The sequence below is a fragment of the Amphiura filiformis genome, chromosome 7, assembly GCF_039555335.1.
Source record: "Amphiura filiformis chromosome 7, Afil_fr2py, whole genome shotgun sequence".
NCBI classification, from domain to species: Eukaryota; Metazoa; Echinodermata; class Ophiuroidea; order Amphilepidida; family Amphiuridae; genus Amphiura; species Amphiura filiformis.
In genome coordinates this window covers 2,440,767-2,458,420 of record NC_092634.1, presented here as the reverse complement: position 1 = coordinate 2,458,420, position 17,654 = coordinate 2,440,767, and the positions used below count along the sequence as shown (strand labels likewise).

At 34.3% G+C, this 17,654-nt stretch overlaps 1 protein-coding gene across 1 annotated transcript in view; it reads right to left on the bottom strand.

Annotated features, from left to right (window-relative positions):
- The window catches only part of LOC140156556 (uncharacterized), a 31,873-nt gene extending 14,219 nt beyond the window's left edge, over positions 1-17,654 (bottom strand). Inside the window, exon 1 of the mRNA XM_072179496.1 lies at positions 16,747-17,654. Coding sequence (XP_072035597.1) covers positions 16,747-17,654 — 908 coding nt within the window. The remainder of the gene's footprint in view (positions 1-16,746) is intronic.

The window sequence follows — 17,654 nt, the reverse complement described above, 5'->3', positions numbered from 1 at the left end:
ACAAATCCTATCTTCAGGTTTAATATTAAAATGACGACCTTTTTGCAATCATTAGCTCATGTGCGCTAATTCTTAATTTACAAAATGACATAGAGCGCCCGCGGTTCACCATCATGACATAAATTTCTAATGAAAAGGTTTTTTTAAAAGACAAAAAATTAATATGAAGAGATTCACCTGGTAGTTTATCACATAATGAAAGAAAATTACTATTGTTAAGTTTATTTAACAGAAATGGAGACCAAACCTCACAGCCATACCCAATTATTGGCTGCACTAATGTTTGGAATAACTTAAAACCACATTTTGTTGAGTTATCAAATATGACCGATTGAGAGTGGTGCTCACAAAAGCATCTATTGAGAGTGGTGCTAACAATAGGATCTATTCATTCTATTGGTAGTGAAGCTCACAATTCGCTGTCGAAGTGACGTAATAATCGGATTAACTACCATAGCAATGGATAAATACAATTTTTGAATAGATCGCCCTGCACTACAAGCAGATTGCACTAATCATCTGTGTAGGTCACCAAACATAAGTCGTGTTCACACCGTCGGATATAAGTGAGTTATTACCGGTAATAAGCGACTTATAACCGGTATTGGTGACTTATCACCGGTATTAATGACTTAAATCCGACTGTGTGATCACGACTATAGATTGAATAAAATACCGCTCTTTTCAAAGATATTAATCTTACAGGTGCGAGTGATTAGCATTTCTTTGACATCTATGTTCAATGCATAGGTACCGCGTGAACGATGTGGTGCAGGGCGATCTACTCAAAATTGTATTCATCCATTGCTATGGTAGTTAATCCGATTATTACGTCACTTCAACGGCGAATGTTCGACATTATCTTAGTTCAAAGGCCCCCTCGCGCCCCAATAAAGAAATCGATTCTGTTGTTGGATAACTCAGGTTTCTTGCTGCTGCTATTCAAGCATAGAATGGTCTGCGCCACAACATCTACAAACAATTCCAAGAAGCTCTTAAAGAAACACTTGGTTTTAATTGTTTTGTTGTGAATGATGGAATAAATGAATGAATTGTTGAAAGAATGAATTGTTGAATGAATGAATGAATGAATGGGTGGGTGGGGTGGAAGAATGGAAGAAAAGGAAATAAAATGATTCATTCAATTTAAATTCTGTTCACTCGACCTCGTCATTTAAGTAACATTTAAGAGGTTCGGTGGTCCTTTTCAGGCGAAGTTTGCGCATTATTTTGTTTTCACGATTAAATAATATTCTTTGCCTACCGTTCCAATTCAATTAGGAGTGAAAAGACAACAGAAATGAGTCTATAAAACAGAAAATAACAGAATAAGTAAACATAAACCGGCCCAATTTGAAATACTAACATTTACAACTTCGTTGAAGAATGTGCCCTAACTGAATTTGTGACCATTGACTTAAAGAAGTATGGTTAACATGAGCAAACATTATACTTTTAAATGAAATACTCAAGAATCGACATTTGGAGACTAGTTTATCAACGACAACAACGATCAGTTGATGGGATAGGGGAGTGAAATCTTAATTTGAGTGTTAAATGTTGCCATGGTTATGTGCCATTCATATAACGCCTTACATGCTGCATAACAAAGACAGTTGGCATTAAAGGCAATATAATTATGTACAGTGATTCAAGCGAGAGTGTATCACAAATTAAAAATTGCTGGGAATTGCTTAGAAGTGACGGATAAGTCAAAACATTTGTCGTAAATAAAATTAAGAAAAGAAAAAAAAGAAAGAGAAAGAAGAAGAGAAGAGAAGAGAAGAGAAGAGAAGAGAAGAGAAGAGAAGAGAAGAGAAGAGAAGAGAAGAGAAGAGAAGAGAAGAGAAGAGAAGAGAAGAGAAGAGAAGAGAAGAGAAGAGAAGAGAAGAGAGAGAGAAGAGAAGAGAAGAGAAGAGAAGAGAAGAGAAGAGAAGAGAAGAGAAGAGAAGAGAAGAGAAGAGAAGAGAAGAGAAGAGAAGAGAAGAGAAGAGAAGAGAAGAGAAGAGAAGAGAAGAGAAGAGAAGAGAAGAGAAGAGAAGAGAAAACTTCAACGTTTATGAATAGGAAGCTTCATTCAGAAAAGAAAAGAAAAAAGAAGAGAAGAGAAGAGAAGAGAAGAGAAGAGAAGAGAAGAGAAGAGAAGAGAAGAGAAGAGAAGAAAAAGAAAAGAAAACGTCAACGTTTATGAATAGGAAGCTTCATTCAGAAAAGAAAAGAAAAGAAAAGAAAAGAAAAGAAAAGAAAAGAAAAGAAAAGAAAAGAAAAGAAAAGAAAAGAAAAGAAAAGAAGAAGACAGAACAAAAAAAAAAAAGAGAAGAAAAGAGAAGAGAAGAGAAGAGAAAAGAAGAGAAGAGAAGAGAAGAGAAGAGAAGAGAAAACGTCAACGTTTATGAATAGGAAGCTTCATTCAGATGTAACAAAAATCTTACCAAAATGAGTCAATTTACCCTAGTCTGGTTTTCATTTTTTTTTAGGCTTTCCAATTTAGCAAATCACTTACAATACCGTGCCCTTAATTAAAGTAAAGCACAATTTTATATACATTGAACAATGCATTTTGCAAATGAAAAATACAAACGAAAAAAATAAATAAATACAAATTGCATCTATTACAATGATTTATACCGGGAAAGATGGACTTTTTAGGTATCAACGGCATTTCTATTGGTCATATTGTTTCGCATTTTCAGTTCTACATAATTATATTTAGCTTTCTCAGATTTGTTCGATTTTAAAAATTGGACGTTTCTAGTAGAAGGAGAGGATTGCGTAAAAATTGTGAATTCCAAGTTTTGACAAAGCAACCTATTTTGAAAATCTGTAAAATTACTAACCGTTCAGCACAAAGTTATTTGGAAAATGTTATGCAGTATATTTGCTGTGTCCTATTCTTACTTCTACTAAATAGTCGATATCTATCGTTTATTTATGATGTTACGAAGCAATCCTTGAGTGACCTTAAAATATTCTTTCTTTGGTGGCAGTTTTGAAGACAATTATTGCGGTGTGTGAGTTTCATCATTTGAATTGCCGGCAGAGATGGATTTTTCATAAAAATATAGAGAAGGTTCGTCCTTAGTCTTACAGCATGTATTTATGTCCACAGTATATTGGCAAACCCACAGCTACGAACGAAGACAATTAAAATTTACTGCGAGGAACTTATATCCTCTGTAATAATGACATTTTTGGGTAAAAATTGTGGTAAAAAACCACATAAAAAGTATGTTTTTCAACCTAAATATGTGATGTCATATTGAAATGTTTCACTTAATTCCATATCAAGAATTATTTAGCATTGTAAGCTCTACATATGTGCCAAATTTGTTGTATTTCCTATAAAAGAATGTAGGATTTCTCCAATATATGTGATGCGATCAAGCAAAATCAGTCGGAACTCGGAAATATTAAATTTTCAGTTTCTTATAGTATTTTACAGAAAACGCCATTGAAATTGAACAACCAGTTCCAAAGATATGAGCAATTAAAGAGTTTCCAAAACAAGAGGAAACAAAAGGAAATATTTCCTTTGTTTGACTGTATCTCAAAATCAATATTTACGAGTTCCGACTGATTTTGCTTGATCGCATCACATATTACACAGTGCGGCTGGACGATGGTGATAAAGGATCCATGAGTTATGATGCCTTTGCACTGAAAATTACACACATGCAGTTTTCGTCCATTTTCAGTAATGGCAATGTCACGCCAAAACGAATCAAGCTACATATTTCCATGAAAGTCACAGAATAAGTAGGAGACATGTGTGGCATTGTATTGAACTTATTAAGATTAGATACATTGTTGACTATATATTTTTGATTCAAACACGGTATAAATCATTCTGGGACACCCTATATTATAAGCCTACCGATAGTCGTGATTTGCTATGTGTTTTTGCTTGATAAACATGATAAAAGGGATGCTGGCCTTTAATTATTATTGGTATTTCGCCCATTCCCTCTACTAATTTCCTTTTATAGTCTAAGTGGTTGCGGTTCTTGTTATAGTTTTACTTGTTAATGTGTTTATATTTTCTCTTGTTTTCCTCTCTTGATTATGGATGGAAATAAAGCTAAATACATGACAGTCTTTTGTTTTTCCCAATAATGAACATTTTTGACATTGAAAGAGGGTCATCTTTAATTGATAACCTTGCTCAGCACTAATAAATTAATTCCATACATGTTTACAGATGATGCATATTTGTTCGTCCACTTAATATCCTCCGCGCACGCACAAACAGTTTTCAGAATTAATTCACCATTTCGCACAATACATGGAAAAAAAATTCAATGACGTTACTACCAAAAATAATTGGAATTTTGATGACGACTTTTTATAGGTACGTAGACCATACACGTCAATTTCCAAAATACAGATGAAACCATTTTTTTTCATATCTCGCAAATATATGCAGTGCCAGTGGCATCCTCTTGCCCCTCCCCACTCATTATGATGCTGGTCGCCCTGATTCGTAAAATCTTAGGTCTTTCTCGTACTATTTAGATTTAGCCCATTTTTGACAATTTTCGACCATTTTCGTCAAAGAGTCCCCCTTGAAAGTTGCCTTTTGCCCCCTCCCCTTCGAAAATCATTCCACTGGCTATTCGATGGTCTTTCCGAAAAGTTAATAAATGTTGTGCCTCAACACGTAGCTACTCTTATAACATCTGGGATCCAATGAACATTTTGACGACGCTTCTATAACGCATCCACTCGCTAAAATGATTTAGTTACGACCCATATACTACAGGAACCCTTCGTAAAGTTACAACAAAATGGGAATCCGTAGCTTTAGATCGTAAATTATTTCATGATGTTAGTGAAATAGATATTACGATGCATCATAACTTACGATGGATTTTGATGAGACCGACGAAGCATTAGATAGTAAATCTGAACGAAATGGACCCCAGTTAGCTTCCTGAAACCCTGTATGGGTGTACTACTACTATATAATCGTGTCACCATAGACATGATAGATATCATGACCTATATATCTTTCATATTTCTGACCAGCACAAGATTTGGTATCGGAAGCGGAATAAAATTTTAAGCATTAGCCTAATTGAAAATGATATTCCTCCCATATAGTCCTACTATGTTAACTCATGTCAGGGGTTTTGATTCACAGCACTTGATTTTTAGTATATTAGCAGATGTCAACATCCAATCATGTACTAGCACACTAAATGAAAGATTCAGGCAATGGGAAGCTATGAGATATATTTTATCGGCCAAATATTATAACTGCATCTATTTTCTTTTATATGCGGTTGAAGTTAAAAACTTATATTGGGTACACATGCATTAACTTTTAAAATAATTGTTTTTGGCGCTCAATTACAATTTTATATAACAATGGACAATTTGGTATGCCACGGGCCTCTTCTTCTAATGTTGACAAATAAATGCAAAAAAAAAAAACGTCTTCAAAAAAGAAGAACATTCAATTTGGTTTTGTTAGCTGCGCATTGCTTTTTGCGTTACGTTTATTTACGTTCTTAGACCTTCCCCAAACATATATACAACAAGAAATGAAAACCATTGAAAGAAAATCATCTCACTAAGCTTATAACCACTCTGGCTTATAACCAAATGTTTTATAATTCTTGAAGATGTCCATCAGGACTGTTCATGTTACACTGGTATTTGTAAATTCATACAACTAGTCCAAAAATTTCCACTTACTTGCAGACGTTTCGGAAACTCACAGTTTCCTTTATCGATGCTATTGTTGCAGTGACGATCTGTGTACAGCAGATGATTTTTGCTGCTTAGCAACCCAGTTGCCAGTTGATTTCTCAGCTATCAGATCGTCAACGACGTGACTCAAGTTGTATTGCCCCTCGTCTCGGTTCACGCTTGGAAGAGCATAAAATTGGTGACAATATAAAAACTAGAGCCACTAGAAAGGCATCCCAATCGGTAGTTCATAAATCAGCCATCACCGACCACGTAGTAGACAACAACCACGTCATCAATTGGGAGGAGGCTAGAATCGTAGGCAAAGAGAGTGATAGATATAAGAGATGGATTAAGGAGGCAATCACCATCAGAAAGCGGGGAAAAACCATGAACCGAGACGAGGGCAATGCAACTTGAGTCACGTCTTTGACGATCTCATAGCTGAGAAATCAACTGGCAACTCGGTTGCTAAGCAGCAAAAATCATCTGCTGTACATAGATCGTCACTGCAACAATAGCATCGATAAAGGAAACTGTGAGTTTCCGAAACGTCTGCAAGTAAGTGGACATTTTTGGACTAGTTGTATGAATTTACAAAGAGCTACTACCATAAATATAAGCATATATATATATAGATATAAATTTCGATGGACATTTGACAATTTCTGTATAATACTTGTATTCTATATTGTACACGTCTAAAATATGACACCGGGCAGCTATTGAAGATGGCAATCTCGTACATAACATAGGTACACTCAAGAATATTAAATTCCTTGATTGTGAAGTTTACTGTATAAAGTATTATGTTCATTGCGATTATATACACAAAATAAACATCTCCAAAAAGTAACTAACCCCCTTAAATATTGGCCATTATTCAAAAAGGGGCTATTGTATTAGATATCTGTAAAATACATGTTCACATCTCATTTGATACGATAGCTTAGAAACAATAAAACCCCGGTCAATTTAAGGTTAGCAACTATTTTAAACTGTTGTAGTTCACAGCATCATGCGAATGGTAGTGAGTTGCATTGCTTATTTCATAGCGAGCATGTAGAAGAATTCAAATATCACAGATATACTGTTGTAGGTCCGGTGGTTCTTGAGTTATGTTGTAAAGAGGGTTGAAACAACAACACTTTTGTAAAACGTACATAACTCATTAACAACAATAAATCGAAGTAGTTTTCAAAGTATACGATTTGTAAAATGAACTTTTGTAAAACATCAAAGTGTTGTTTGTCAATAATATATTGATTTAGACAATGAAAATCAATTTTTTTGATTGCTTCGACCAACAAAAGATTGTGTCGTCCAGATTTGAAAGTTGCACTTGCATACAATACAAAAACACCCAGATAACATTACACAGATTTCCTTCCATTATACTGAATACAAAATCAATAGAATTTACTGCAACTTTCAAATCTCGGGTTACATTGATTTAAATGTGTGCTGTGACATCAATATTTAGTCAATTGCAACAAATGAGGTATCAAAATGTGCAGGAATAAATTCTGCTTCCAACGCATTTTGCAATTATGTAATACAATAGCCCGTTTTTGAACAATGGCCATTAATTAAAGGCGGTTAGTTTCTTTTCTTGAGATGTTTACATCTATGATACGATGTTTTTCGCGAGATGGTGAACATGGTGAATGACAATAAGGGTTTAGTCTTAATTTGAAATGTAACTTTGTTAAATAATTATTATTCTAAGTTCGAGGAGAGAAATGTTGACACTCGACTTTGTTGCGGATGTCAGTACAATAATTGCATTATGCATTTTTGATATTATTTTGCAGACAGTTACAAAACAACATGTTTTCTTTATGTATTAATTTAATGGCACAATATATTTAAAACCGATCTTATTGAAATTATTATCTATTAGTGATGGAATCATACACTACTCTGACATTTCATCCAGCTTTGTGTCATAATAATTTTGTTATTTAGTTATTTATTATATACTGGGCCAAGAAAGTATCCTTACACTTGGAAAAATAATCACAATTTCAAAACTGAACCATATTGGGGTAAATTAGTTTTTGTAATAGATGCAATAATCCTGCACATTATGACACCACATTGAATCCAATGTGACCTCAAGAAGTAAAGTTACAAGCAGTTGAATAGACGAAGGTCCAGTTTTAAAAGTGACAAGTTGGCCTATGCAAGGCGCAAAAAGATTCCAACAAGCGCACCAAAGAGACTACACAGTTTCTTCAATGAAACTTTATTTAAAGCAGTATTTATTTCAGTTGTTACTTCTCTGTACTTTTCATAACTACTTGCATTTTATTTGTCAGCTCTTTTGTTTCAGTTTCCTTTTGTTTTAAATTAAAGGCACACACAAATGAGCCATTTACCACTCTCAAACCAAAATAATGTCTAGTCCATGAAGTTTTGAATAGGCCAGCGTGGCACTTTTGAAACTGGACCTTCAACTAATCAAATGCTTGTAACTTTGCTTCTTGAAGTCACATTGGATTCAATGGCATGTCAAAATGTGCCGGATTAGATAGTGCATCTATTTAAGAAACAAATTTATCCCAATATGGTTCAGTTTTGAAATTATAATTATTTTTCCAAGTGTAAGGATACTTTCTTGGAGCAGTATATATTTTATTCATTGTACGTGTGAGTATTATTATCTGGTTTGATTCCATATAATTTTATTTCTTTTCATTCCCATGTCGGCCACATTATATCAACATTGTACACATTAATATTGTAGCGTAAGTTAAATTTCCACTTTGTTCAGATTGGGTGCCACATTCACGCTCTGCGTCTTTGCGGCATTCACATCTCTTCACTATTCATGTTCTAATGGTAATATAATGTATTCTTGATCTTGCATTTTTCATTTTTGTAATAATAATTAGTGTTAATTGAGATGAAATAAACTTGAACTTAATCTTGAAGTATTTGTTATCTGTATTTGTTATCTGAATGAATGAATGAATGAATGAATGAATGAATGAATGAATGAATGAATGAATGAATGAATGAATGGGTGGGTGGGGTGGATGAATGGAAGAAAAGGAAATAAAATGATCCATTTAATTTAAATTTTGTTCACCCGACCTCGTCATTTAAGTAACATTTATTAAGAGGTTCGGTGGTCCTTTTCAGGCAAAGTTGTCTATCTATAATGTCTTTAGTCACCAGATAAGCTTTGTTTAAAAAAATAAAAAAACCGATCGTATACAAGTGAAGATATGGCCAATTATGCAACCTAGTCTCAAAACCGCTTAGGCCACTTTTGTCTGAGTGTGACAAAAGTGCCTGAATAGAATTGAACCATGGTGCTCTTATGATAGGTAGTTTTAAACAATTGGGCATTCGATGTGGTAGATATTATTACATAATAGAGTATCTCCTTGAGGTTTTGAAAGTCACAATTAAGCACTGACATAGCAACCTCATTTACTATAGGAGTCGTGGCTGCAGCTCCACAACTTCAACACAAATTCACGTTGGAAGTGCGCATTTTTATGGTTGTGATATAATGTAGCACGTGCAATCACGGAGAAACCATTTTGTAGGTCATTTTCCAAACTCACGCCTTCCATACGAAGGCATACAATTACGTATAACTATGAGAAGTACGTATAATTTGTTATGTGTACCAACAACAATTCTGGCAATAGTGATCGCCACAGAACAGCTAGAAGCCCAGCTGAACTTAATTCCAAAAATACCGGCAAAATAATTCTTAGTTTTACCAATGATATGAGAAATTACTTTTGAAAGAAATATCATGACGTCATTTATACATTTTTAAAGAAATATCATGTTATTATTCATGTTAATTATAGTCTATATATGAAGAAAAGTCACTTACAATTCATTTGTGTCAGTTCTTTGATGTTTAATACACCCCTGAGGAAATGGTCTTGCGACGGCCCTGTATACTATAGGAACCCTTCGTAAAGTTACAACAAAATGGGAATCTGTAGCTTAAGATCGTAAATTATTTGATGATTTTAGTGAAATAGATATTTAATACGATGCATCATAACTTACGATGGATGAGACCGACGAAGCATTAAATAGTAAATCTAAATGAAATGGACCCCAGTTAGCTTCCTGAAACCCTGCATGGGTGTACTACTACTATACATCATCGTGTCACCATAAATATCATAACTTCTATATCTTTCATATTTCTGACCAGCACAAGATTTGGTATCGGAAGCGGAAACTTTAAGCATTAGCCTGATTGAAAATTGGTGTATTATATTCTGCCTACTATATATGTTAACTCATGTCAGGGGTTTTGATTCACAACACTTGATTTTTGATTATATTAGCAGATGTCAACATCCAAAATGTATTAGCGCAGTAAAATGAACAATTCAGGCAATGGGAAGCTATCAGATGCATTTTATCGGCCAATATTATACCTGCATCTATTTTTTTTTATATTGGAATCAGAAAATGCGGTTGAAGTTAAAAACTTATTGTGGGTACTCATGCATTAACTTTTTACACATGTTATACTTTTCAAATAATTGTTTTTGGCGCTCAATTACAATTTTATATAACACAATGGACAATTTGGAATGCCATGGGCCACTCAACCATTCTTCTAATGTTGACAATAAATACAATATAAACGTCTTCAAAAAAAGGAAGAACATTCAATTTGGTTTTGTTGGCTGCGCATTGCTTTTTTGCGTTACGTTTATTTACGTTCTTAGAACTTCCCCAAGTATATACAACAAGAAAAGAAAACCATTAAAAGAAAATCATCTCACTAAGCTTATAACCAATTGTTTTATTATCTTAGAAATATCAAAGAGCTACTACCATAACTATAATACTCGGGGAGCTAGAGGCACGTCCTGTGCATCCCCCCAGGACTAAAGCAAACCAACTTTTTTAGGTTCCTGAGATGACCCTAAAACATAATCAGGAGGTTCCAAAAAATATAAACTGGCCCTAAGTGGGTTTTCCCCAAGATATCGTCCAAAATGACCCCAAAATGCAGGTAATCACTATAAATGACCATAATATGAATACCTTTTCTGAATCAAACTATTTATATTTTTGGGAACATCCTGATTATGTTTTGGGGTCATCTCAGGAACCTGAAAAAGTTGGTTTGGTTTAGTCCTCGGGGGATGCACAGGACGTGCCTCTAGCTCCCCGAGTATAAGCATTATAGATATAAATTTGGATGGAGTAGTGCAATAAGACCATAATCGCAATAGCTGCCCTATAGACATTTGACAATTTCTGTATAATACTTGTATTCCATATTGTACACGTCTAAAATATGACACCGGGCAGCTATTGAAGATGGCAATCTCGTACATAACATAGGTATTCTCAAGAATATTAAATTCCTTGATTGTGAAGTTCACTGTATAAAGTATTATGTTCATTGCGATCATAGACACAAAATAAACATCTCCAAAAGTAACTAACCCCCTTAAATAATGGCCATTATTCAAAAGGGGCTATTGTATTACAAATCTGTAAAATGCGTTGGAAGCAGAATGTCTTTCTGCGCATTTTGACATCTCATTTGATACGATAGCTCAGAAAACAATAAAACACCGGTCAATTTAAGGTTAGCAACTATTTTAAACTGTTGCGATTTGGTATTTCACAGCATCATGCGAATGGTAGTGAGCTTTGGCAAAAATTGCATTGCTTATTTTATAGCGAGCATGTAGAAGTATTCAAATATCACAGATAATATTGTAGGTCCTGTGGTTCTTGAGTTATGTTGTAAAGAGGGTTGAAACAACGACACTTTTGTAAAACGTACATAACTCATTAACAACAATAAATCGAAGTAGTTTTCAAAGTATACGATTTGTAAAATGAACTTTTGTAAAACATCTAAGTGTTCTTTTTCAATAATTTATTGATTTAGACAATTAAAATAATTTCTTTTTGATTGCTTCGACCAACAAAAGATTGTGTCGCCTTTGAGCGTTTGAGGAATGAGCGTTTTGAGCGTTTCGACAGTATTTTTTGTGGGACATTAGAGCACATTAGACATATTGAATTCCATTCTGAATACGAAGAATGTCTTTCTGATATCAAATAATTTTAATTTTTTGAAATTCACGATATAATACAAATTTTATGACAAATTATTAAAATTTGATATTTTTCACATTTTTGATATATAACAGTCCTCGAAAATAGATTTTGTAAATCTAATGATATATTGTTAAAGTGTATGTAGCTGGGAGGAAAAGCCGACGATCAATTCAAAATGTTGACCTTTCATATTGAAGATACGGACTTTTCCCCCAAAAAGACCTAATTTATTTTGGTGTTTTGGGAAAATTGATCGTCGGCTTTTCATCTCACCTACATACACTTGAGTATAAATCATCAGATTTATAAAGTGTACTTCGAGTACTGTTAAATATCAAAAATATCAATTTTTAATCATTTCAAAAAAAAAAATCAAAATTATTTGATATCAGAAGGACATTCTTCGTATTCAGAATGCAATTCGATATGTCTGATGTGCTCTAATGTCCCACAATAAATACTGTCCAAACGTTCATACCCCATCCCTTAATGTAGTGAGGTCCAGATTTGAAAGTTGCACTTATATACAATACAAAAACACCCATTACACAGATTTCCTGAATATACTGAATACAAAATCAATAGAATTTACTGCAACTTTCAAATCTCGGGTTACATTAATTTAAATGTACGCTGTAGTCAATTGCTGCAAATGAGGTGTCAAAATGTGCAGGAATAAATTCTACTTCCAACGCATTTTGCAGTTATGTAATACAATAGCCAGTTTTTGAACAATGGTCATTAATTAAAGGCGGTGAGTTACTTTTCTTGAGATGTTTACATCTATGATACGATGTTTTTCGCGAGATGGTGAATGACAATAAGGGTTTAGTCTTAATTTGAAATGTAACTTTGTTAAATAATTATTATTCCAAGTTCGAGGAGAGAAATGTTGACACTCGACTTTATTGCGGATGTCAGTACAATAATTGCATTATGCATAATGCTATTTTTGATATTATATATTTTGCAGACAGTTACAAAACAACATGTTTTCTTTATGTATTAATTTATTTGGCCCAATATATTTGAAACCGATCTTATTAAAAATATTATCTATTAGTGATGGATCATACACTACTCTGACATTTCATCCAGTTATTTATTATATATTTTATAATTGTACGTGTGAGTATTATTATCTGGTTTGATTCCATATAATTTTATTTCTTTTCATTCCCATGTCGGCCACATTATATCAACATTGTACACATTAATATTGCAGTGTAAGTTAAATTCCCATCTTGTTCAGATTGGGTGCCACATTCACGCTATGCGTCTTTGAGACGTCCACATCTCTTCACTCTTCATGTTCTTATGGTGATATAATGTATTCTTGATCTGGCATTTTTCATTTTTGTAATAATTATTAGTGTTAATTGAGATGAAATAAACTTGAACTTAATTTTGAAGTATTTGTTATCTGTATTAACTGAATGAATGAATGAATGAATGAATGATGAATGAATGGGTGGGTGGGTGGGTGGTGGTGGGGTGGATGAATGGAAGAAAAGGAAATAAAATGATCCATTCAATTTAAATTTTGTTCACTCGACCTCGTCATTTAAGTAACATTTATTAAGAGGTTCGGTGGTCCTTTTCAGGCAAAGTTTGCACATTATACAGGGTGTAACAATAAAATTTGTACAATTTGAAAAATAGTATTACACAAGTATGCCGCTTATTTTTTTTGATTTGATATTTATATGTCTATCAGGATAATTTCTTTAGTCACCAGATAAGCTTTGTTTTAAAAAAACCCGATCGTATACAAGTGAAGATATGGCCAATTATGCAACCTAGTCTCAAAACCGCTTAGGCCACTTTTGTCTGAGTGTGACAAAAGTGAGTGAATAGAATTGAACCATGGTGTTCTTATGATAGGTAGTTTTAAACAATGGGGCATTCGATGTGGTAGATATTATTACATAATAGAGTATCTCCTTGAGGTTTTGAAAGTCACAATTAAGCACTGACATAACAACCTCATTTACTATAGGAGTCGTGGCTGCAGCTCCACAACTTCAACTCCAATTCACGTTGGAAGTGCGCATTTTTATGGTTGTGATATAATGTAGCACGTGCAATCACGGAGAAACCATTTTGTAGGTCATTTTCCAAACTCACGCCTTCCATACGAAGGCATACAATTACGTATAACTATGAGAAGTACGTATAATTTGTTATGTGTACCAACAACAATTCTGGCAATAGTGATCGCCACAGAACAGCTAGAAGCCCAGCTGAACTTAATTCCAAAAAAACCGGCAAAACAATGCTTAGTTTTACCAATGATATCCCAGGGATATGAGAAATTACTTTTGAAAGAAATATCATGACTTCATTTAAAAATTTTAAAGAAATATCATGTTATTATTCATGTTAATTATAGTCTATATATGAAGAAAAATCACTTACAATTCATTTGTGTCAGTTCTTTGATGTTTAATACACCCCTGAGGAAATGGTCTTGCGACGGCCCTGTATACTATAGGAACCCTTCGTAAAGTTACAACAAAATGGGAATCCGTAGCTTTAGATCGTAAATTATTTTATGATTTTAGTGAAATAGATATTACGATGCATCATAACTTACGATGGATTTTGATGAGACCGATGAAGCATTAAATAGTAAATCTAAATGAAATGGACCCCAATTGGCTTCCTGAAACCCTACATGGGTGTACATATCATCGTAGTGCCACCATAGATATCATGTCTTACTGATATCTTTCAGATTTCTAACCAACACAAGATTTGGTATCGGAAGCGGAATAAAAATTTAAGCATCAGCCTAATTGAAAATTGGTGTATATTTTCCTCCTACTAATATATATGTTAACTCATGTCAGGGTTTTGATTCACAGCACTTGATTTTTGATTATACTAGCAGATGTCAACATCCAATACTAGCGCAGTAAATGAAAGATTCAGGCAATGGGAAGCTATGAGATACATTTTATCGGCAAAATATTATATCTGCGTCACTTTTCTTTTATATTGGAATCAGTAAATGCGGTTGAAGTTAAATATTTATATTGGGTACTCATGCAGTAACTTTTTACACATTTTATACTTAAAAAAAATAATTTTGTTGGCGCTCAATTACAATTATAATATACAGTAAGCCAAAGAATTAAGGTACCAGTTATGTTCACCCCCTGTATATCCTAAATAAAACAAATATGTCAAAACTAAAACAAACAGTCAATACCTGTACTCTTTAGCTCTGATTTAAGATCTTATTTCTTGAAATTGGTTGAGATTTAAAAAACGGTGATCTAAAAATCTAATGAAGAAACGAAATCAAAAGTTGCACTTTTGTGTTCTAATCAATGAAAGCATGGCGCTATAGTTTTAACGTGCTAATCAATGGAAGCACAGCGCTAGTTCTTTGAGTTCTCTTGTTCACGAACGCTTTGTGTACAAATCAATAGGGCATTTTGCAGCAAACTGCAACGTTTAAATTGTTATCTTCCTTGGGTTTTGGGATCGCCGTGTCTTTATTTCTTGAACAATTTCAACGAATTCTTAAATTCGAGCTAATTGGCTGCTGATTCAAATTATGACATATCTGTGTTTTGGATTTTTGTTTAGGATATACAGTAGGTGAACATAAATGTTTTGGCTTATTCTAGATATAAATTTCGACGGAGTTGTGCAATAAGACCATATCTGCAATAGCTGCCCTATAGACATTTGACAATTTATGTATAATACTTGTACTCTATATTGTACACGTCTAAAAATAAGACACCGGGCAGCTATTGAAGATGGCAATCTCGTACATAAGGCAAAAAAATATTGTTGTGTTGCCCTCAAAATCTTCAGTTTATAAAAATCCCCTCAAATATTAAATAATGCTTCTTCAATTAGGGGACATTTGACAATTTTGACTTCTGGATACTTGTTAGACATGTAAGATAATCAATTTAAGACTAGTCTTTCAATAAAATATTAACTTTAAGTGAAAAACATTGATTTTTTTTGAACAAATCTGTAAAATCATCATTCAAAAAAAAAAAAAAAATTGCGACCCTGATTTTTCAGGATTTAGGGTCGGTTGATTGAGGGCAACACAACAACATTTTTTTTGGCCTAACATAAGTACACTCAAGAATTTTAAATTCCTTGATTGTGAAGTTCACTGTATAAAGTATTATGTTCAATGTGATCATAGACTCAAAATACATCTATCTATGATGCGATGTGGTGAATGACAATAAGGGTTTAGTCTTAATTTGAAATGTAACTTTGTTAAATAATTATTATTCTAAGTTCGAGGAGAGAAATGTTGACACTCGACTTTGTTGCGGATGTCAGTACAATAATTGCATTATGCATAATACTATTGTTGATATTATTTTACAGACAGTTACAAAACAACATGTTTTCTTTATGTATTAATTTATTTGGCCCAATATATTTGAAACCGAAGATGGAATCATACACTACTCTGACATTTCATCCAGTTATTTATTATTATATTTTATAATTGTACGTGTGAGTACTATTGTCTGGTTTGATTCCATATAATTTTATTTCCTTTCATTCCCATGTCGGCCACATTATATCAACATTGTACACATTAATATTGCAGTATAAGTTAAATTTCCACCTTGTACAGATTGGGTGCCATATTCACGCTCTGCGTCTTTGCGGCATTCACATCTCTTCACTCTGCATGTTCTTATGGTGATATAATGTATTCTGGATCTGGCATTTTTCATTTTTTGTAATAATAATTAGTGTTATATAGAAAGATTTAAACTCTTGATCTCAATACAAAATATTTACCTCCGTAATTTTCAGCTGTTGCTACTACAGCCTTCGTCAGCGGAATGACCCGATCGTGCACTCTTGAAGTGTGACGTAATGACCGGGTCATAGACCTTTGGTAACTTGTAGCGCCCTCCGTCTTTGTTCAGAGATGGTTGGTTGGCCCTGATGTGGATGGCCTCCTTGACTCCTCTCTCAAACCAGCGAGGTTCCCTATCCAAGATTTGGACTTTGTCCAGGTCGACGTGATGGCCCGGTGACTCTATGTGGATATGTTTGGATTCCTCAGACGAAGTTGTGCTAGGACGTCTATGTTCGAGAAATCTGGTCTTGAGAGAACGTTCAGTCTCTCCAATGTACGATTCTTTGCAGGTGCCTCTTGTAGTCTGCCCCTGGCATGGAATCAAGTACACTGGACCAGTTACGTCCTTTTTCTCAGTTTTGTCTTTTGGCGCCACTAAAAATTGGCGCAGTGTCTGTGTAGGTTTAAATGTTACCCGTATACCGAATTTTTGGAAATTCCTTCGAAGAGCCTCCGAAATCCCTTTGATATACGGTAACACGATCTGTCCTTTGTTTGTAGTACTACTGTCCTTATTAGCGTTTGATTTTGCGCTCTTGGGCTTATTGATTTTGTCAAAGACCCATGGCGGGTAGCCACACTTGGAGAGAGCTTGTGTAATATGCTCCTTTTCCTCAACAACCACTTGAGGGTTGGTGATCACTGTCTCTGCACGATGGAATAGAGTCTGTATTACACCAAACTTGTGTTCTAACGGGTGGTTGGAAGAAAAATGCAAATATTGATCCGTGTGCGTTGGCTTACGGTATATCTTGATCTCTAAGCTGCCGTCAGCTTGGATCACGGTCGAAGTATCCAGAAACGCGAGGGATTTATCTTCCTCTCCTTCGGTGGTGAACTTGATGTCGGGGTCCAGCGAGTTGAGATGATCCGTAAATTCCTGCGCGTGTTCTTTCTTGAGCTTTGTGTGTGTGTCGTCGACGTAACGATACCACCACTCCGGGGGGTGAGGTGCTGTGGTAATGGCTATTTGTTCTAAATGTTCCATGTAAAGGTTACACACAATCGGCGAGACAGGCGAACCCAT